Source organism: Oenanthe melanoleuca, chromosome 15 (genome assembly GCF_029582105.1).
Source record: "Oenanthe melanoleuca isolate GR-GAL-2019-014 chromosome 15, OMel1.0, whole genome shotgun sequence".
Taxonomy (NCBI): Eukaryota; Metazoa; Chordata; class Aves; order Passeriformes; family Muscicapidae; genus Oenanthe; species Oenanthe melanoleuca.
Genome location: NC_079349.1, coordinates 2,372,176 through 2,393,169, shown reverse-complemented (window position 1 = coordinate 2,393,169; position 20,994 = coordinate 2,372,176). Strand labels below are relative to the sequence as shown.

General features: G+C 45.7%; 1 protein-coding gene across 7 annotated transcripts in view; it reads right to left on the bottom strand.

The window, feature by feature from the left end:
• Window positions 1-20,994, bottom strand: part of PITPNM2 (phosphatidylinositol transfer protein membrane associated 2) — a 123,663-nt gene that overhangs the window by 18,360 nt on the left and 84,309 nt on the right. For 4 of the 7 annotated variants that reach the window (XM_056503869.1, XM_056503874.1, XM_056503872.1 and 1 more), the window contains exons 7-17: window positions 20,349-20,672; window positions 17,428-17,523; window positions 14,168-14,272; window positions 13,239-13,309; window positions 10,333-10,577; window positions 9,685-9,874; window positions 8,538-8,657; window positions 8,027-8,238; window positions 3,978-4,153; window positions 3,450-3,620; window positions 1,386-1,535 (exon numbers count right to left, since the gene is read on the bottom strand). In XM_056503869.1, coding sequence (XP_056359844.1) covers window positions 1,386-1,535; window positions 3,450-3,620; window positions 3,978-4,153; window positions 8,027-8,238; window positions 8,538-8,657; window positions 9,685-9,874; window positions 10,333-10,577; window positions 13,239-13,309; window positions 14,168-14,272; window positions 17,428-17,523; window positions 20,349-20,672 — 1,860 coding nt within the window. The remainder of the gene's footprint in view (window positions 1-1,385; window positions 1,536-3,449; window positions 3,621-3,977; window positions 4,154-8,026; window positions 8,239-8,537; window positions 8,658-9,684; window positions 9,875-10,332; window positions 10,578-13,238; window positions 13,310-14,167; window positions 14,273-17,427; window positions 17,524-20,348; window positions 20,673-20,994) is intronic. The other 3 variants (XM_056503873.1, XM_056503875.1, XM_056503876.1) reach the window with 1 other exon arrangement.

The window sequence follows — 20,994 nt, the reverse complement described above, 5'->3', positions numbered from 1 at the left end:
TATACAGCTCAATAAAAACAAAAAGATTAAAAACCACAGAAAAGCCAGGCAGCTGCTCAGCACAGGCCAGGCTCTGCATGCACTGGAGTCACTGGTCAGTGCTGGGCTCTCTGCAGCCACTACCCTGAGATCAAGAGCAACAGATTTCTGCTGTCCACAAGTTCTGGTGATTTTGGAAATCTCCTGCAGTCCAGTGGCTGAACTGGGATTCAGAACTTGCTACACTCACATCAAGAACTGCTTGGACACACTTTGCTCTTGACCCACAATGTAAAAAGCAGAGAACCACAGAATCCTGTAATAGTTTGGGTTGGAAGGGACCTTAAAGACCATCTAATTCCAACCCCCTGCCACTGGCAAGGGATGCTTCTGCAAGCTGTGCCCTGACCCCACAGGGAGTATCAGCTCACAGTGAAATGGCATTTCATCAGGGACCTCCATAGTGATTAATTAATAGTATTAATTAATAGATCTTTTCCCTCTGCTTTATCACAAAACCTCACAGCACCTGCACACCTGAAAATCCTCCCCACCTCCAGGAGACAGAGGGAGAGACCACCCCGAAAACTCAGTGATGTTGTTGTCCTGTATGACCACATAACAGCCCAAACTGCTCAGGGACAGTGAGGCTCAGCTTGTTAAACATGAACAGGGCAGCAGAACCCAGCTCCCAATGCAAAACACCGAGAAAGGAACAAGAATGGGCAAGTGATACACGTGGGGAAGAAAGAAACCAAAACAAAGGCAAATCTCATCAAAATTGCAGATGTAGCACCAGCCACAATCAGAATAAATGAGGCCATGCAGCATTGGTGATGGAAAATAAGGCAAAACAAATGCATCAAACTTTGCTTTTAAGTTGGGAGACAAGAAATCAATTTCAAATACCCAACACGCAGAGCCACCCTGGGGTCTGAACGCCTCAGTGCTGTGTTCAGCAGAGCCACAAGAGTGTCCAAACATGAAATACTTAAAGAGACAAAATCTGGTGTGACATGGACATCAGTTGGACTCCTGGGCACAGTGATTTGTGTTTGCTGGGGAGCTGCACACTGCAGAACACCCCTTCCCAAGGGATCCTGCCACACCAGCAGGGCCACCAGGGACTCTCTCTCCAAAGCCTCCTTCCAGCAGCACAGAGCAAACCAGTCTGTGCCTGGCAGCAGCTCCCAGCATCAACACCAGCACAGGACAGAGTTTATAACCCCAAGCCCTTTCTCCACAGTGGCTCTCCCAGAGCCAGGTGTGACCCCAGTGATTTTTTTGTGTGGCATAGGTTGAGACACAGCACAAAGATTCCAACTCCAGGAGGCAGCAGTGTGATCTCCAAAAAAGGACCCCAAGAACCCAACACCACAGACAATACAAAAGTGTAGATTACACACACTCAGCACAACCAGCACTTTTATTGGAAACATCTTGCCAATTCAGTACGGGAACGGGGATACTTGTTTCCATGAAGCTGTCCTGGTGCTGGAGAGCACCCAGAGGGCTACTTTCCATGAGGAGGATGGGATTGTTCTGGATTGTCTCAACTAGAAGCAGATGGGGAAAAAAAAAACATAACAGAAGGACAAAGAACAACAGACATGCGGCCACAAAGTGTTAAACATACAAACAGTTACACCCCAGCACTTTTTTATGAGTCTTCAATGAACAGACAACCTTCAAATAGAATAAAAGAAACAAAACAGGGGTGATTTCCAAACAGACCAACATCAGAGATTAACTGGGAGCAGAGGAAAACACAATGATGGCATTTCAACAACAAAAGGGAGGCATCTTCACCCCCTTCTAGGCCAAATCCATAAATACACAGCAGATCCAGAGAAATCTTTTTTACTATGAGTGGAAAAAAATATGCTGTAAGGGAAGAATCAGACTCACAGCCTACACAGTGCAAAGCACAGGAGTAAGCAAGGATGTGAGTCTGATTTTACTCTGCAAGTTCATTGGAATGAAACAGGGACCAGCACTAAGTACAGATGGGGAAAAACTAGAGAGGCTTTCTGAATTGTGGACTTCCAAAAAAGCTACCTGCATGAGGAGATGTGCACAAGCAGTGTTACACAAGATTTTGTACAAAACCAATTATAACTGAGCACCTGAATTTTACATGATCAGCAAAACATGCAGCTCAATTATAGCAGCAATTAACTTTTGTGGAGTGCCCTCCAGTGAACACTAACTTCAGGAGCAGCTGGGTGAATCATGGTTAGTCCTTCTGGGTAATGTGTCCATCACAACACAGACTCTAATGGAAAGGAATGGCCTGTTACTTTCTGATAAGCAAATGAAGAGGCTTTGTCTTACAGGAAAAGAAAATTTAAAACTGGTTTTTGCCAGTTTTATTCATCAAGGCAGAGCAGTATCTCTTAAAATAACAAGGCTCAGACTTGGAGGTTTTACAATCACTCTGCCCTTCCCATAGAAGAGCTAATTGCTGTTTAACTTCACTGCATAGCAAGTGTCTCTCCAAACAGCCAACTCAGAGGTCCAAGGAGAGGCTCTAATATTCCTGCTCCTGTCCAGATGATAACCAGAACACAGGTTTAGTGTCAATGAGGCCTCTACCTCTGGGTTCACTGAGAACAGGGGCTTTGGAATGTATTTAAAAAAAAAGAAGGTAAGATGTTTAGCTGTAATTTTTTTGTAATAAGCCCCTTGCAGCTGATACCTAGAATACACCCAAAAAGCAAATTGCTCTTCAAGTTGCTATAGATTCCCTGAGCTGTTGTAAGTGGCCTCGGTACAAATGCAGTTGTAGGTGGATCCATTTTTAAAGAGTGTTGCAGCAAGATCTTGGCTAAATTTGACAAGTGAGTGGGGCCTGCAGAAAGCATTTTATTCACTTCATTAAACATGGGGTTTAGTTTGTGCCCATTTAACAAATCAGACCTTTAGATTGAGAAATTACAATATTTGAAGACACTGATTCATGTAGAAGGCCACTTCCTTAGATTTTCAACTTTAAAATGATGCAGAGGATCAGCAGAATATTCAGCTCTAGATACACAGTCTTCTTCAATCTGCATGATTCAAATATCAGACAAATAGGATGCAAACAAGTAAATCATCTCATCATCTTATTGTAGACTCTGCTCCCTTCAGTCTTCTCTGGCCCTCCAAGACCTAAATTCTGCCAACTCAATTGTGTTTCATTCACTCTCAGTCACAAGCACCAGTCTGGGTGTAAAACAGAGACCTTTACAGAGAGGTCAGCACCTCATGACCCTCAGCAGCTGGAGATGCTTGTGTGAACAAACAGAGGGCACACAGGACACAAGGCACTGATTTCACTGGAAGAAAATTCCTTTTGTGGTAAATCAGGAACAAGGCTAATGCTACAGGGCCAGTTCTCTTTCTCACCATTTCCAAGAGTGTTGATAACTTCATGTAAAATGTGGCTGTAACCCTTTAAACCCTAATGTGGATCCAGAGGGACTTACCCAAAACTGCAGAGTTGCCATCGCCCAGCGGGAACCTCTGGTACCGGGGAATATTGAAGGGGGGCAAAAGGTAAAACTTCCTCTCCAAAAGAGGCTCAAGGCGTGAAGCAGATGGGTCTGCAGGGTGGAACAGGTTATAGACCTGCTGACAAGCTGGTCTGAGCTGAAAGACTAAAAAGACAAAGAAAAGAATTCCTCAACTATCAAAATATTACTTGTTAGAATATTGTAAATATTTGTCTCTAAAAGGGACAACTGTTGGGTTACACAATTGCAGATTTATCATCTCCCTCATCTCCTAGTTTAGTCAACTGAAACAATTTATTATAATGTTTACAGACTCAAGAATTGCCCAGCACTTTTGAAGTTTGGGAATGGTATGATCAGTGATGCACAGAGCACATGGAGATCTGCTTTTTACGGTGCAATAAATACGATAGGGAAATGTTTGGGTTTGAGCAGACTCCTGCAAGTGCAGCTGGAGCTCTCACACCACCCACCAAGGGAGCAGTTTGCACCAGCACTTACTGTCAAGAGCTGGAATTACAGTTTTCCGCAGGGCAAGCACCAGACCCAAGGGAGAGCCAAAGAGGAAGAAGTCTGTGATCTCAAAGTCAAACTTCCCAATATTTCCTCCATCCAGCATCGTGGAGCTGCTGGATCGCCTGGATGTGGGGTCGTTTCTCAGGACACTAGAATGTAAACTGGGACAAGAACAGAAAATAAAGTCTCAATTATATTCTCACTGTGTTTTCACAATTAAAGCCTGAATTAGTGATTGGCAGTGGATATAAGTTTCATCTCTTCAGGGAAGGAACTGTGCTAATCAACCACAATGACCCCACTGTACTGGCATCATTTAAATGTACAAATCCAAGCTTCAGGTGAGCTCATTTACACACCACCTCCTCAAAATGTTTTTTCTTTAAGGAATCAAAAGCGTGGTTGCTGCTACTGTACATGTCCAGCTTTTCCACCCTCTCTCAGGTGTCAAATCTATTTGCAAAATTCCACGTCAGGGCAATGCACAGGTTTAACACAGAGATTTAAATTCACATTTTCCTTGGACACTGAAGAAGCAGCAGCAAGAATGTTTAAGTGAAAATCCTGGGAATACACCTCCACGTTAGGAAGAGTTGCTTCTTTGCAGTCTAGATCTGGGAAAGTGAAATGACTGATGACTTGGTTCACAAAAGGCTGAGATGCTTCTATTCCCATCCAAAAGCATAAAGCCAAAAATCCCTTTGCTCTCCAGGTTACAGATTCCAGTGGCAGCTGCAGTGGGTTATCTCATTATAATTAGAAGCAGAGAGTTGAAGGCAGTATCAGCAGTGCCTTAAGAGGGTGTTTGTAAACACTTAAAAAGCATCAGAACAGGTTCTAGAAAACATGTAGGAGAAATGGATACCATAAGAGTTGGGTTGGATAAAGAGTTTCCTGGCCTGGAGTCGGGAATGATGCAGGTCCAACAGTTTCCTGCCAGCTCTGTGGCCCCAAAACAAAACCCCAGGTGGTGACCAGTACTTGTCACATCCTCATGTGCAACAGCTCTGGCTCATCAAGGCCAGTTCTGAGGATAGTGACAGCCCAGCAGCTGTGATTCCAAAACAGGGCTGTTCCCACCATCCTCAGCACCAGAGTCACAGATCCCTCAAACACAGCCACTCCGCCCAGGAGCAGCTGCAAACACTCACACTTTTGGGGAAGAAAACCAGGTTTCACCAGACTTTGCTTTCCTGCCATGGCAGATAAGGAACACATCATCCCAGAGACAGCTCCTGTGCTGAACACCATTCCCAAAGGATGCTGAGCCTCCTCCTGCTGTGCTGTCATGCTGCCTCTGGAGCTGCACACACGCACATGCACGGCTCCCAGCCAGGCAATGATAAGTTACTTATGCCAGACACACACACATCACGGGGAGTCACAACAGTGGTGTCAAAGCAGGAGGCACGGGAGGTTACAGCAGTGACAGCTAAAACGAGCCTGTTCCTGTTCCTGTGATGTGAATGAGCCTGCCTGAGATCAGAGTGCTGAGCTGCACAGCCCTGAAACAGCTCTGAGAACAAGGCACCTTTGGTGGAGCTACAATTGCTTTAGCTAACAAGATGCAAGGCAGTGAGTTTGCTGTGTGTCAAGAATGCAAAGTCATTTAGAACACGCTTGGTTTTGCTGAAGGCAGGGTGACAGCGACAGGATTCCAACAAAGGAACCACAGAAGAAGCTATCCCAATGGCAGGATGGGTGCAGAGGGTGTTTGGTGTATCCCACACAGCTTCCCACAGCATCTCTTGGTGGGGAAGGGAAGAAGCAGAGCAGGCACAGCACAGTGCAATTTGGGCATCTTCACTCCTTTTGCCAGGAACTTGGTATCGTCTTTCCAGCAATCAAAAGAAATGAGAGCCAAGGGGAACTCTGGATCCATCATGCTCCAAGCAACCTACAGTGCCCTGTTCTCCCTTTAAAGAGCAGCAGATGTACTGTGTGCATTAATTAAACAAGAGCTTATGGATTTCAGAAGCAAATCAACTCATTTACAATAATGCAAGTACGGCACAGCCAGAAATAATGTAGTTGTGCAGAAGGACTGAATTTAAAAATAAATGTGTGATTGTAGTCTCCAGATGCTGCTCTGGCTTGCTGGGCATTATCCCAGAGAAGTGGGTAGGTCTAATACATGAATAAAAATGAGTGTCTTTGGCACAGGCTGAAATCTGCAGTGGGCACGGACAGAAAGGTCCTTGTGTGCCAGGCTGCCCGTCTGCCGAGCCCTGGAGGAAAACTTGGCTCTGTTCTGCCAACCTCCTGCTTGAAGCCACGTCACACCAGAGCTTGGTTTTTGCATGGGAAAAATCATTCCTTGATGGCAGAGGCCAACAGGGCATTCTGCTGGTGCTGGCTGGGAGAACAAGGTCCAGGGATGGGCGTGGGAGCGACGTCCTGCTGCCATGCAGGAGGGGAGGAGTGAATCCCTGCTCCACAGCCCCTCCTGCACTAGGGATGAGGTAAGTCCCTGCTCCCCAGCCCCTCCTGCACCACAGAGCAGAGTGAGAGATATGCAGAGAGAGCTCCTGCTGCAGCTTCAACCTGCCTCTTTCCCTGAGGGAATCCTGGTTTTGAGTACTGGGAAGAGACTACTTTTTAGCCCAAGGTCTAAATGGAGGTTTAAAACCACACAAAACTCTTAGGAGGTAAAGATGCAACCATCTGTCACCCCACTGAATCCTGACAGCTCTTTGCCAGGGACCCACAAGTGCTGCATGTTGGGTGCAAGCAGAGCACTTCAGAGATGGAACAGGAAGGACCAGCACAAAGCTATTTGGAACAACAAAACGAGCAATCCATTATCCACATCAGGCCCAGCACTTATTCTAAAATAGGTGTAAAAATGCATCAAGATGCCAGCCTGATTTCCTTAACTGAGTCTGTACCCCTGAGGTCAATAACAAGGAGAAGAATCAGTACATTTTTGCACAACTCATATTTTCTCTGTAATACAGGAGACTGTTTTGAGGAGGCAAGAACAAGATCCTGATTGCCTTTTATTAACCTTCTGGAAATAGCCAAGAACCTTATTGTGGATTTTGTAAATGCAGCTGTCTGTCTGAATATCCTATCTCTGTGCACTAGCAACATTGACTTTGATACCTTCTCTCTCCTATAAATCATCTGCAGAAGGGCTCTGACATGGCAGGACAACACAAATCCCTGTGCTAAAACAATGACTCCAAGTAGTGATGGAGGGGGAGAAATGCAGGGGAAGCCTTCAGCTCAGCACAGGGCAGAAGGAACAGCCTTGGATACAGCTGCAATGCAGATAATGGGGTTTGCTGTGGGGGACACTGCTCCCCAGTTCCTGGGACATGAGAAAAGAGGGATTAAGAACATATTTATTGCAGTTCCTCCAGGCCTGCAGGAGGAAAAGGTCTGGGCTGTCTAGTTCCAGAGGTTGAAAAAGAAGATTCAGTCAGAAAAATCCTCTGGGTTTACAGAAATAATCCCTAAATGACCAGTGGCCATGGAAAGACTGCTGAGAAAATTCCATGGGTTATATTAACAGACACATTTCTGAAAGTCCATTTGAAAAAGCTTAAAAATGTGATATTGGGAGCTTCAACAGTGAGTAATGAATTTGAAACAGCCCTGGCAGGGGACAGAGTAACTCAAAATCAGGTTTCAGAGATGCTTTAAAATTAATACAACACTGGATTCCCAGTTCTGCTTCACTGAGTCTCCTAACACGATTTCTCCATTTGCTTTCTGACCTCCATCCCACCCTTGGAGCACAGCAGAGCAGCAGTTCCCTCACTCCCTTGGCTGTCACACAACTCAAAGGGTTTCTTGTCATTGCAACACTGATGCAGTAGAGAAGCTGGATTCCCTCAGTGCCACTCAGCAAGAAAGCTGTTAATTTTTTTTGCATATACAGCACACTGAAATCGATTACCCTCTAATCTAAATTGTCTTCCTCCACCTTGCTTATCACAGGATGACAAAACAACATGCAGGTTCTACAGATACACCACCCTCAGCTCTAGCACACTCTGGATCTGTTCCTTCCAAATCTTAAATCTTACCTTGAAAGAAAGGCTTGATGCTGCTTTATCGTGTCCAGTTCATAAGTGGATGAATCACTTCTTTTTCTTGGCAGCTGCTTCTTTGGATCTTCTCCATTGCTACGAGGAATATCAATGTTGCTCCTGCTGAGGTGTCTGCTGGCTTCCAGATTAGAGCCACTGGAACAGTGGCTGTTGTTCACCGTTATTCCAGGAGACAGAAGGTCAGTATCCTGGGATTTGAAATGTATGGATTCAGCTGAATTAAGAATACACCCACATTGTAACACCTCCCTCCTATCCTCCTTTCCCCACTTACCCCAACATCCAGTTGAGGCCAAATCACTCCCTAAAGTGTGGGTGATGCCTCACACCAGAGGGTAAAACATCCCTGTTTAGAGCAAACACACCCAAACTGACACCCATGTGCACCTTAAGACATGTCTGCCATTGATAAGGAACAGAGCCTTTGTTGTTTCAGGGGATCCTTACTAAAAGCAGGCTCTGTGGAGGAGCTGGGAGCCAGCATTACCTGGACACTCACAACGCTCCCTCGCCGACTGCTGTTCTGGCTCTCGGACACGGTCTGATTGCTGTAGCATAAGGCATCAAATCCCAGGATCCCTCCAACACAGTCCCCTACCAAGCACACCTGAGACAGGAAACAGAAGCAGTGAAGGACAGGGAGAAGGAATAAAAAGGAAATTTATAAAAACAAGTCTCTTGACTTCAGTTTAGAACCACCAGTTGGACAGAGTGCAGGATTACAGCTGGACAAGCTGGAGGAACAGGATGCCCAGTGCCTTCATCAGTAAAACTGTTCAGCCAGTGAAATCCATCACTGCCTGCAGACTCCCATTCTCTCCCACAGTTCAAGTGTCCTGGCTGTCCCCACCAGCCAACTGGAGTGACAGAACAGCAACACAGAGCCCTGATCCTGGTGCTAACTGCAGAAACCAAGCTGGAGCCCCCTTGCCAGCTGCCCGTGCTACCTCAGGCAAGCTTCTGCCCATTTGTATCCTGAGGGGACAATAGTGTCCTGCCTCCAAGGGTATGAGCAAGCAGGCACAGTAAAGCACCAAGATCCCTGGGCAGGAGAGGGCTGGCTGGGAAGAAGCTCAGGGTGGATAAAGCACATGACTGCAGTGCAGTGTGACAGCTCCTCCAATATCTCTGCTCTCGTGGGGCCAGGGAGTCACTTTGCTCAGAGGTGTGAGGCTCAGTCATGCTCTTCATGGGGTGCAGCAGCTGCACAGCCTCAAAAAAATAAACCCATGGGTGTGACAGCTCCAGCATGAGCTGCTGAAGGTCCTTTAAAGCCAGGAATGCTTAAATAGCCTTGGTTTGCAATGGGGAAGAGACCATGTTTAGTAACAAAGGCAGCATTCCTGCTCGGGCAAGGTGTGTCATGCTGAAACCTGATTGACTTCACAGCTTTGGAGCTTCATTTCTGAGCACAAACTCAGACTTTGCTTTGAATCCCAAAGGTTCAGGACAGTGCACCAGCAATAATCTCTCCCTCTCAGAAAGAAAGAAAAGGAAAGCACAACACTTCCTTATTGCAGCCCAACACTGTCGTGTTTTTATTCTCCTGAGAGATTTAAGGCAAAGAGAATTTCAGAAGGAAATTGCTTCATTTGTTCTTCCTCTGGCTGTGGCCAGAGCAGCCCCTGGCTCACCTGGCCATTGAAGGAGGTGCCCTCCTGGGACTTGATGAACTCACTGTAGGCCTGGTTGGCTCTGACAATGACAGTGGCCACGGCTTCTTGGTACTGCGGGGAGGACGTGGCGAGCAGGGGGAGCGCAGCGAGGGGAATGTGATCCTGGCTGTTGGACAGGCAGCCCTCGTCATAACTGTATGGGCTGAGGCTGCAGAGGGCAAGAGACAGTGGGAATATGGGGAAAACAACTTGCAGGCAGCACAGTCAAGTGTTGTGGTTCATAAAAAAAAGCCTCAAGACAGAAAGGCCATTTATTCTTCTGTGAATGGGTGAGAGCTTAATAAATCTTTCCCTCCCATCAAACGTAAATCTTCAAGGACAACATACTTACACTGACAGAACAACCCCCAGACAAGGAATTAAATCCTTAATATTTATTGGATTAATTAGAATAAATCAATCTCAGAACTTGTGCTGCATGATTACTGCATTCACTGCAGCTAAGTATGAAATCGAGATTGAATGCCTGGCTGGTACATTAATAAATGCATTCTCAAAGCAGGGTCAGAGCTCTCAGTGCTAAATGCAGAGCATTTCAGATAAACAAATAAAACAAAACAAACCCCCCCAAAACCCCCACTCCATGATAAAACAGCATCAGCTTACCTGGACACCAGGGAAAAAGCTTCAGAGCAGATGGCTGGGCAGGGGACAAGTTTGATGGCAATGTGTCCCAGAGCAGCTGGGTAATGCACCCTCATCACCGTGTCAAACACAGTTGTGATGGTGTTGACATCCCCTTGCTTGGAGCTCTGGTCACCACTTCCTGAGTCCAGGATGTTCCCTCCATGGAGGACCAAGAGGAGGACATGGATTTTACTTGGCTGCATTAATGGCTGCACTGATTCATCCTAGGTGGGGATGGACAACAGAACACAGAAACACTTATTTTTCAAAGGGGTGTGACTTTTGCTTAATTTATGGCAAATTAATTTATGGCAAAGGCCATTAGATACATCACAATACAATGCTGAGAACCTGAGCACTCCTTCCAGGTCTTTTATCCTACACTTGTGCATACACAAATGCACACAGTCTCAGTCTGACTTGTCAGAAGCAGAAGGAATGCTGGAAGCAAAAAAAGAAAAAAACCTACATAAAATTGTATGCAGGTAAAACATGGCAGCATTAGAGACATCCTTATGCATATTAGGGTGGAAAAATACAGAAACAAGAGATGGGTGTTCCTTTTTGTGGGGTGCTGAGCTCAGCTGCAGCAGTTGGCAGTGAAACACATTCAGCAAAATTAAGAAATGAGATCAAACAGGTCAGCAAGTGGCAAGTTACTGAGAAGTTGTGGGAAGATCAGTCATTGCATGTTTGCCTAACACAGAAGTTATAAATAATACTTAAGATTTGCTTAAATTTCACAAGAGAGGAACTGAAAAGAAAAAAGTTCATGACCCCATAACCAAGGAATGGCCAGCATGTGGCTGGGGGACTGCTGCATGAACACAGTGAGAGATTTTAATTTGGCTGTGATTTGCTTATTGTGTCGAATCAATTCTTTGCCTAAACAGTCAGGCTGTAATTTGGGGGAAGGATGGAATTGCATCCTTATCATTAATACCCTGCCAGAAGAGCTGCAAGCCCAGTCCTGATGCCCCAGGCAGGTACAAGAGCATCCATGTGCACATATTGTAGCACAACAGAGCAGGAACTATTTTTAATATCTATTTGCTACCAGGGCTTTCAGTGTTTACAGCTCCCAGATGGACTCAAATCCTCCATCCTACACCTGTGAGATCTGTGCAAACCCTCCTGTACCTGACCCCTGTGCTAGCAGAGACAACATCTGAGAACATCCTGAGCAGTTCCCTGCTGCCATTGAGAGGGGATAAGGAAAGGCTGGAAGGCAGCAATGTTTTCCATTTGGCAAATTGTTCTAATTCCAGCATCTTCAGTCACCTGTTGTCCTTTGAGCAGTGACTGAGTCCCTGGCAGACCTGCTGGTGGGAGGAAAGCATGCCCAGGCACACATTAGCAGCCTAACAACTAGATCAAATTTTTGCCAGATAATGTTAAAGCTTGTCTTACTACACAGCCCACCAGAAGTATTAAAATTCTCATCCAAATCTGTAATAACCATTTTTCCAGACCTCCTGCATAAGAATGGCCTTGAATTATTTATCACCATTCCACTGTATTCATGCCTGCTCCTTAAACCTTCTCTGACTCCAGTTTTAGCACCTGCACAGTGAACCCTTCCCTGGGTGGAGGCACAGGAGGAGCCCTCGAAGCGTCTCAGCACCTCTTCTGCTTCCAGACAAGTATTTTAAGTGTTCATTTGGAGAACAACATGAGTCACCAAGCTCAGGTCATGCAGAAGTTTATCAGTAGTGATTTGGAGGCACCTTTCAGTTCATTACTTTCTGCTCTGAAGGAAGCTGGGAACTGCTGATTAGTTTCAGGGTGGAGGTAACTATTCAGAACTTCCTTGTAAGATCTGGAGCCTCTTAAAACACCTAAATCCTGAACCACCTTCGGGTGAGGGAAGCTTTTAACCTGAAAATCGTTGCAATTGGTGGCACAGGATTTTCATACTGTTTTAGCAGACAGCTTGTGAACAACTACAAATAACTGTCTTTTTCATCTTGCTTTGAAGTCTGTTCTTTTTCTAAAATGAAGGCAGAAACAGGAGGGGGTTGAGTTTGCACAGCCCTCTAAAGAAGACAAGTTTCCCACACCATCTTGAGCTCCAAGAGAAATCTAAGGGCTGTGATTTGCTTATTTTGAGGTGGCCAGAGCTGTTCCCCTCCCAGCCACCCACTCTCCTCATGGCCTTGAGCTCTCAGTCTATTATGGAAAAGCCAAACCACCCTAAACTTAGAGCCTGGCACAGACAGTAATTCCAAAACTCATGACCTTTGATGGACCACTCAGACACAATGTAGGCACTCTGCAAAGCAGCTGCACCACCTCTGCAGCACAACCAGGCAGATGCTGAAGGGCAGGATAAGAACAGCCAGCCTGAGGAGTCTCACCAGGACTCTGAACTGCAGAAGTCTAGAAAGCTGGGCTGGGTCAGTGTGGTGTTTTTTATTTATTATTTTGCTCAGAATACTGACACAGGCTGTGCTATTACTCATTTTCAAACAAGACCCTGAGCAGCTCCCTGCTGTGTGCTACAGCTGAGTGCTGTCCTTTGCACCTTGGTGCTGCAGGAACGTGTTCTCCCACTCCCACATCCACACTTGCTCATCTGGCATTCCAGGATAGCTCTACACAGTCCTGACCTGCTCTGATCCCCACAGGATTACCAGGTTTTTTTTTAGCTGGATACCTCATGCTGCCTGCAAACTGCACAGCATTTTCTATATAATGTTCAAAAGATGTGTGAAAAATCCCTTAAATCTGAATTACAGAAGGATACACACAAAGGTGTTAGTGGGGCTCAGCAGCACATGGAGGCAAGACACTGCTCACAGCAAAGGGACCCATTTATCCCACCCAGAGACAACCCAGGAGCAAAGGATCTCCTTACAAGAAGCCAAAGCACTCAAAGCACTCACCTCAATGATGCTGAGCCTCTCCACACTGGAGCCAACGTGGTACTCTGCTGATGTCTCCTGGTACAAGTCACCTGCAAGCACAGAGGTGTAAAATGTCAGTGCTGCCAGATGCTCTTTGGCAAAGACATTCTTCCATAAAGAGACTGCTTGTTCCAATGCCTCACATCTCCTTCATTATTTCATCAAATCACCCTCTCCCTCCTTCCTGCCTCCTTCCACTTGAGAAGCCTGGGCAATGCTGGGTCATTTATTTTCCAGCAATTTCTCATAACCTGGGTAAGAGCTGAGGACATTAGTGAGCTCTTCTCTCATTACAGTGATCTGGTACTGCTGCTTTATTAAGAATGGCAACAATGGGAAATCCCTGCACGACTGTCAGAAATGATTGGTTTGTGGGAAAATAAAAGGAATTGCTTGAACTATGCTGGGGAGGAGAGATCTGATGTATTCCTACATCTGTGCCTACACAGACTGACTTTGTAGAAAAAGCCTGAGTGTCACCTTCCACCGTGAATCGCTCTGGTTGAGGAGCTACAGCTTCCTTTCACCATTTCATAATGATGAGCAGAAAATAAAACTGAGGCAGATACAGTCAGGAACAAAGGATGGAGCAAAAGGAAGGAAGAGCCAGGAGAAATTCAAGTCATTTGAGACAGAGCTGGGATATTTCATCATTATATGAGAGAATCCTGGCTGTCACACAAAGGAGGCAAACCAATGTGGAAAATAAAAGAGAATCAAAAGCTATCCCAGCTCCCACTGAGCAAATCTTTTCCAGCAGCACTGGGCAGTCATTTTTATGCTCTGTCTCAGCTTCTCCCTTTGTGAGAAGAGGATAACAAGTTTTACCTTGTTCACAATGAGGCTGTAACAATTGTCTGGAAATACTGTAAAATAGCACATGCAGTTTGTACTTGGAAAAGAATTACCCTGGACATCATCGCATTCGGGGGTTTCAATTTTATCCATCAGATCATTGGAACTCCATTTGGTTATTTCCTTCGGGAACATTTCCTCATTGTCAGACAAGTCCTCTTTAAAAAACAGATTTTTTGAGAGTCACAAACACAAAAATATGTATACAGAAAAGAGCAAAAAGCAGAATTTTAAATAAACCCCACAACTCTGTGCAATCTATACACATTTGGATAGCTTAAGTCAAAATAAACCATATACTTTACCAGCTTTTGTTATATAGAAACCAAAGCACCTTTTGAAAAGTAAACAGAATGTTTTAGTTGCATGATTTAAAAAACCAAAACTCCTTAAACATGAAAAAAAAGTAATCTGGATTTTTAATGCTGCTATCTAAGGTACCATGTTTGGCCTTGGCCTTGCCATTCTCTCTGATGGTGCTGAAGCAGCCAGAATGCTCCAGCACAGGAGAGGACAAAGCAAGGATTCCCACTGGGATCCTCCCAGCCCTGTTTGAGAGCTTTGGGATTTCTCTGGGGCAAGAAGGGACAAGGATCACTGCTGCTCAAGGACCAAACACCTAAAAAGGCTGGAGCAATAAAGGGAATGTGAACTCCCCAGGTTGATTTCCTCAAAAGATGAGACACACAGCATGGATCTCCCTTCTCCTTCCTACCTCAGTATCTTCAAAATCCCCGGTTCATTTAAACTATTGTCAATAAAGAATAAGGGTCCCAAAAACTTTATGTTCTTAGAAGTGTAATTAAAAGGAAGAGACATACAAAGGGGAGCTCTCCTTTCTCTTCTTTCTTTTTTTTCCATTGAATATCTTTTGCTGCTACGATGGTTAAGTGCTTTCTAATTTATTTATACCTCTGTGCTTAGTATGTCTTTCCTGAAAATTTTGGGCTTGTAAATTTAATAAAGAGTTATAAACGTAATAACAGCAGTAATTACAGATGTCTTGAAGATCTAAAAGCTGTAATCTTGAGTCCCAGACTAGGATTTCCCTTTCTTATTGCTGTACAGTTACTAAGAAAATAATTAGCTGGAAGCATCCCACAATGGGGAACAAAAAATGGTTATGAAATATATTAATCTTTTCAGCAAATCTGAGAATAGCTTAAAAAAATTGTATGAAGAGCACTAAGAGAAGATCCAAGCAAAGCCCGATTATTTTTAGGAGTTTCTATTTCAACTTTGACCATAAAAAGAGAGCAACCTGGAAATTTTGCACCAGCATGCCATTTCCTTTTTCAGCCATGGAAAAAGTCTGAGTAAATCCCAATTTCCCTGCACACGGGAGTGTGGAGCTGCCTGTCCAGAGCTAGTGGAAAGCACAGGCCTGTAACACACGTGCTGGCAGAGAATTAAGAGGACGACTGCACTCAAAGCTCCTCTAGCAACTTAATCTTAATATTAAACTTAATTCCTTAAGAGGTCTAATTACAGCCCTTACTGCTGCTCAAGTGATCCCTGAATGGGATATTACTCCCATTATTAGCATTTATTACAGGATGGATATTCGATATTACAGTATTTGTCACTATCTTTACCAGTGAATGAGGGTGAGTGGGAAGCTGGAGACGAGGAATCTTCTCGGGCTCAGGCTACACCCACTGCACTGTGAGGAAATGTGTGTGTGTGTGTGTGTGTATGGGAAGCACTTCTGAGGAACTCTGCTGGCTTTGACTCACATCCTGAGCCCTGCCAGTTCCCATGGTACCAAGCCCGGCAGGATGAGCTGCGAGCTGAGCCCCATCCCTGCTCACACACCCGGAGTCTCTGCGGGCCAAGGGGCACCAAGAGGTCCCTCCTGGGGATGTGGCTCTGTTCAGCTGCACACACACACCAGGGCTTTGATTCATGAGGCAAAATCCCACCAGATTTAGGCAGACTTTTCAACCCAACCCTGCTGACTGCAAAGGACAAACTGTGCGTACACAGAGACTCGCAGGAGAGCAGCTGCTTTTACTCCAAGCAACCTCCTACAAGTATTGCAACAGAGGTGCACAAGGCTCATTTTTGTTAATTCCCCTTCCCAGGCCTGTTAGGAGCATGCCAGGGATTCCCCAAGGCCCTGGATCCCAGGCAGAGCTGTCTCCATCTCGGTTTTATTACTGAGTAATTAAAAAGGCAAAAAGCATGTGGATAGCGATGGTGCTGTTTGGATGACTCACTCCTCTTCCCTTGTATGTATATTGCTCCAATAAATCCCTCACATACTTGCTGTAAATGCTATGTAAGTTAATAAATAGAGACACTTAGTTTTAAGTTGGCCGTTCCCTTTCCGAGCAGGAGACACACATTTATCCCAGCTGACACATGTCCCAACCATTTCAGCTGCTGTTGTGCAGGTCACCACACTAATACAGCCCTTTCTACCCCACAGTTGAAGACCCATGCCTAAACACTCATAGGAGAACTCTTCTGGAACACAACACTATCAATTTTTGGAGGTTGAACTTTGGCTGAGCATCAGTGAAATTCTGCCTTGCAAAACTGGGGGGTCATCTTTTTGCAACTGCATTTCTCAGCTCTATCAGTAAATATTGCACCTCTCACTTCCATTAGACCAGCTGGGAGGAGAGTCCATCTGTTGTCAATAGAGATGGAGCCCTTAAGGCTTAAATCTGCATTAAGTATAATATATAAAATGATTGCAGTGGAACAAAGCTTCTTCACACACACATACATAGAGGAAAAAATATAACAGTGTTCTCTTAATACAGATAATCAAAATTACTTTGAGTAATTCTGGAATCAACACTGATTAATTCTGGCACCTGAAGTACCTTGCTGCATTTACTGTTACATTTCTTGGAATGGGAGAATGAAGATTTAATAAAGGCAAATTTGGGTCTCTTCAGGCCCAGACAATACAATTAATCATACCTCTTACTAATTAAAAAACAAATTAGAAAAATAATCAGTCACAGTGAATCATTAGGACACACCCACAGCCCAGTTAGTACTGCTGGATTTCACGAACACTCATTTGCACCAAATAAAATACAGCCCCTAGGGCTAAGACTGCTCGAGATCCCCTCAAACAGCTCAGACTGCACCTGAAATGGTGCTGCATTAAAGTAAGAGTCTGCTGGGGGATGCTGGAAGAAGCTGCACCAAAGCTGCACATCATGGTTAGAAAGGAAAAGACTTCAAAGCAAAAAAGTCTCATTTCCTTCCCTGCTCACCCCCCGCCCTTCATGCCTTCCGTTCTCTTACCCCACCATTTCAGGGAAGGAATGATGGTGATTTAGGCTCCACATACCATGTGCATCAAAGAATTCATCATCTGAGCTGTCATCTGAATCCCTGGCAATGCTCTGCATCCTCCACTCGGAGATACTATGGCGCGAGGGACTTGCTGGAAAAAACAAAAAAGCTTTATGCGAAACGCTACATCGACAAGACGGAGAGTTCCCAACATGATCTTTGCTGGAGGAAGAATCATGTGCTCTCTAAGAAAATTCACTGCTGCAATATTAAAAAACACAAAACCCTGATGATGCTGGTGTGATGTCAGTGTACCGCTTTACAGATCCTGTTTGTTTACTGTTGGTAGAACCTGCCAGCAAGATGCTACATTAAAGCAAAGCTGCTTGGATCACTCTTCTGCTATTTTGAATGGCAGCTATTTATAATTGTTAGTAGGACGTGCAAAATCAGCTGGGTTTTAAAGTTTGCAATTAGGAAGGAAGCAGGCTGATTGGAAGCTCTCTCCGTGCCTCTCATCAGCACACAAGCCATGCCTCTGCTTCGCTAACTTTCGGGTGGGTAGCTGAGCAGAGCAGTCTGGAGAGGAATAATCTGTTTTCTGGAAGGAAATTGCTTCCACACAAATTGGATTAGAGATCTATTTAAACTTTAAACTTGAATGATTTAAACAACATGCTGTCCGACAACTTCAAAGGGAGCAACAGTCCTGATAGAGCAAGGAGAAACCCCAAAGTTCTTTTAGTGCTGTTTGCCCTCCTGTTCTCACACCTACTTGTTCCCTTTCACTTTCTCCTCCAGAGTTCTCTGAGCTAAATATAAACACATTATGGCTTCTGCTTTTCTTTTTTTCAGATATAATTTAGCAATCATGCAGCCTGAGCTCTTCTTGGCTGAAGTTGTCTCAGAACAGCCGCCTGCTGAAGGCAGCGCTGTCCAGAGAACGATGGGAGAGAGGGTTTGCCCCTCGTGCCCGCCACATACAGCACACAAAGCATTCACAGCAGCCACCTAACCCAGCAAAAACCTGAGGAGACTGACAAGTTCTCATTTAGCATATACAAGAGCCTGAAAGGCTCCGGTTACTGTGACAGCCGCAGGAGCCCTTTCGTGCTATTGTTCCAACCGAGTGGAATATAAAAGTAAAATTCTTCTGATCTCCCCCCCCGGCTGTCACATGTAATGAGGCTGGAGACCCTGTGCAGAGTCATGTAATTACAGCTCAGCACCCCCAGCAGCCCTCGCCCACCCCTCGGGAGCAGCCAGCGAGGAGGTGGCAGAGCAGAGCTAATTCACGCTGGAGTGACGTCAAGGCACTCGCATAATAGTTGCTAAAAATAGAGCACCTAATAACATATGGGAGGGTGACAAGGGTCCTGCCATCACCAGAGGTCTCGCTCGGGTGGAGAAAAGGAAAATCTTTTGGAGAAAAGGCATTTTTTCAGCTGGAGGTGGCGGTGCGTCGCGACAGCCCTCCTTGCTTCCATATGGTAATGTGCTGCCAGCATGAAGGAGGATTAAAATATCTGTGTGACGTACTTCCCAGCACATCACAATTAATTTCTTTCATTACTTTTCCTTGTAAAAGCTGAGACATTCTGCAGTTGAAAAGAAATTCATGCTTTGCTCCCAGTAAAAACCTTCAAGTAAAATCCTGAGAGGTCTGGAAAGTCCAGCTCCCAGTGAACATGTCAGCAGTGGAAGAGGGGGTTTGTGCAAAGAGCATAATAGTAGATGGGCGCATCAATATAAAATCCTGGTGCAGGCAAAGTAGCCAGTATTTTTATCTTTATGCAGTGATTTATGAAGCATCTGGTAGGTTCTTCCCTGGGGCTCACTCAAGTGAGTCATCGCAAGGTAAAACTACTGCTCCTCTCTCGTTCACCCCGCCATGAAATCAGTGATGGAGTGGCAAATAAAAATGGAGACTCAACTCCCGATATTTAGTGCATATGATAGATGGAGAAGCTTCACTCACCCAGATGTTCCCTTCCACCATCACTGGAAGAAATGCTGCCCCTTGGGGTTTTCATTATTTTTCTCCCTCTTGCAGTGAGAGCTGCTATCTCCCTGCTACCAGCAGCACTTGGCTAAACAGAGAGGGAATTGCTGAGGGTTTGAACCTCGTGGCTGTAACACACCAGGGATTCACCTCTTTGTACAGAATGGTCCAAAGAAGGAAAGTACAGCAAAACAAGGTAAGTCCCAAGGGAGAGGTGAGTAACAAAATCCAAGATTCAGAGCTGAGTCCTTATAGAGAATCCACAGCAAAGCTTTAACATCAAAATCCTAAAGCCTCCTGAATGGTGTTTAAAAGGGAACGTACAGTCCCACATAATCCCTGGGTAAGGTTTTGTCTCCAAACAGTTACTGCACATCATCACCAGGGGAAGGCAGCAGCCCCACGCACCTTTGGGGGCTCCTGCCTTGATTCTCCCAGGAGTTGATGAGATGTTTCACTGTGTGCAGCCCCATGGAGCCAAACCCCCCTCCTGAAATGACAACTACATGGTGGCACAGAACCCTGGCCAAGGAGCACAGGTACCTGCTGTGACACAGGTATCAAAGATAAGCAGATATCCAGAAGGGAACACCATGGAAGGGCCTTGGAAAGCCACCAGTGGCTCCTGGATAACAAGGACTAACTCTGTGCTGCTGGTTGTCTTTTGAGTCCCAGTGCTGCCAGCCAGTTCCTGCCTGCTCCTCTATGGTGTTTTTACAGATTCTGTTCTTTTGACATTGGCAACAACTCTGCCACGGGACACTGAGTCAGAGTTATGGGATGATTAGAAACCTTCCCAAACCCAAAACAGAAGAAGCCTGAGAAGACTGAGCAGAGAAGGCCTCTGAGCTAACAAGACCCATAGGACTAACACACATTGTCCCAAGGACACCTGCCACAAGGAGACATGGTCCAACCTCCCAAAAGTCCAACCTCCGTGAGTTCAGGAAAGCAAATCATGGGCAGCATCTTACCTCCTCTCTTAGAAGAGCGTGAGGACTTGGAGGAGGTGGACCATTGCTTGGTGAGCGACCTGCCAGAGGCCGCGTCGCTGTTGGCAGAGACGTCCTCGGTGTCTGCAGGTGAGCCCGTGCTGGGCTCCACGTCCTTCTCCCCAGGAGTGTCCTTGACACCGTGCTGCTCTGGGTCATTCTCTCCACAGAACTGGGCCATCTTCTGGGCCAGCATCAGCTGGGCCTCCTTCTCCAGCTGCCGGATGTCCTCGATGGTGAGCCCGTACCACTCGTCCTGCCAGCACCAGGCCTGGCGGTGCGCCCGCACCATGACCTTCCGCAGCCCTGCAAAGCCAGAAGGGCCCTGTCAGCAGAGCACAAACTGCAGGGAGCAAGGTGTGCCCCCCCAAACCTCTCACACCATGGCAGGGACACTGCAGTGACAGCCAGCCCAGGACCTTCACACAGTCAGGGTGACAAACTGCTCACTTCATGTACTTTATCTCCTCAGTTCTTCCTGTGCACTGGAATCAGCCAGTCTTTTGTCACTGCTTCTAACTTGGAAAGGCATTTCCTAATTTTGGATGAAAGACTTTGGCTGGTTGTTTCACCAAGGAGGAGCCACACACAGAGCATGCTTTCAACTCCCTGAAGTTCTAGGAAGTTT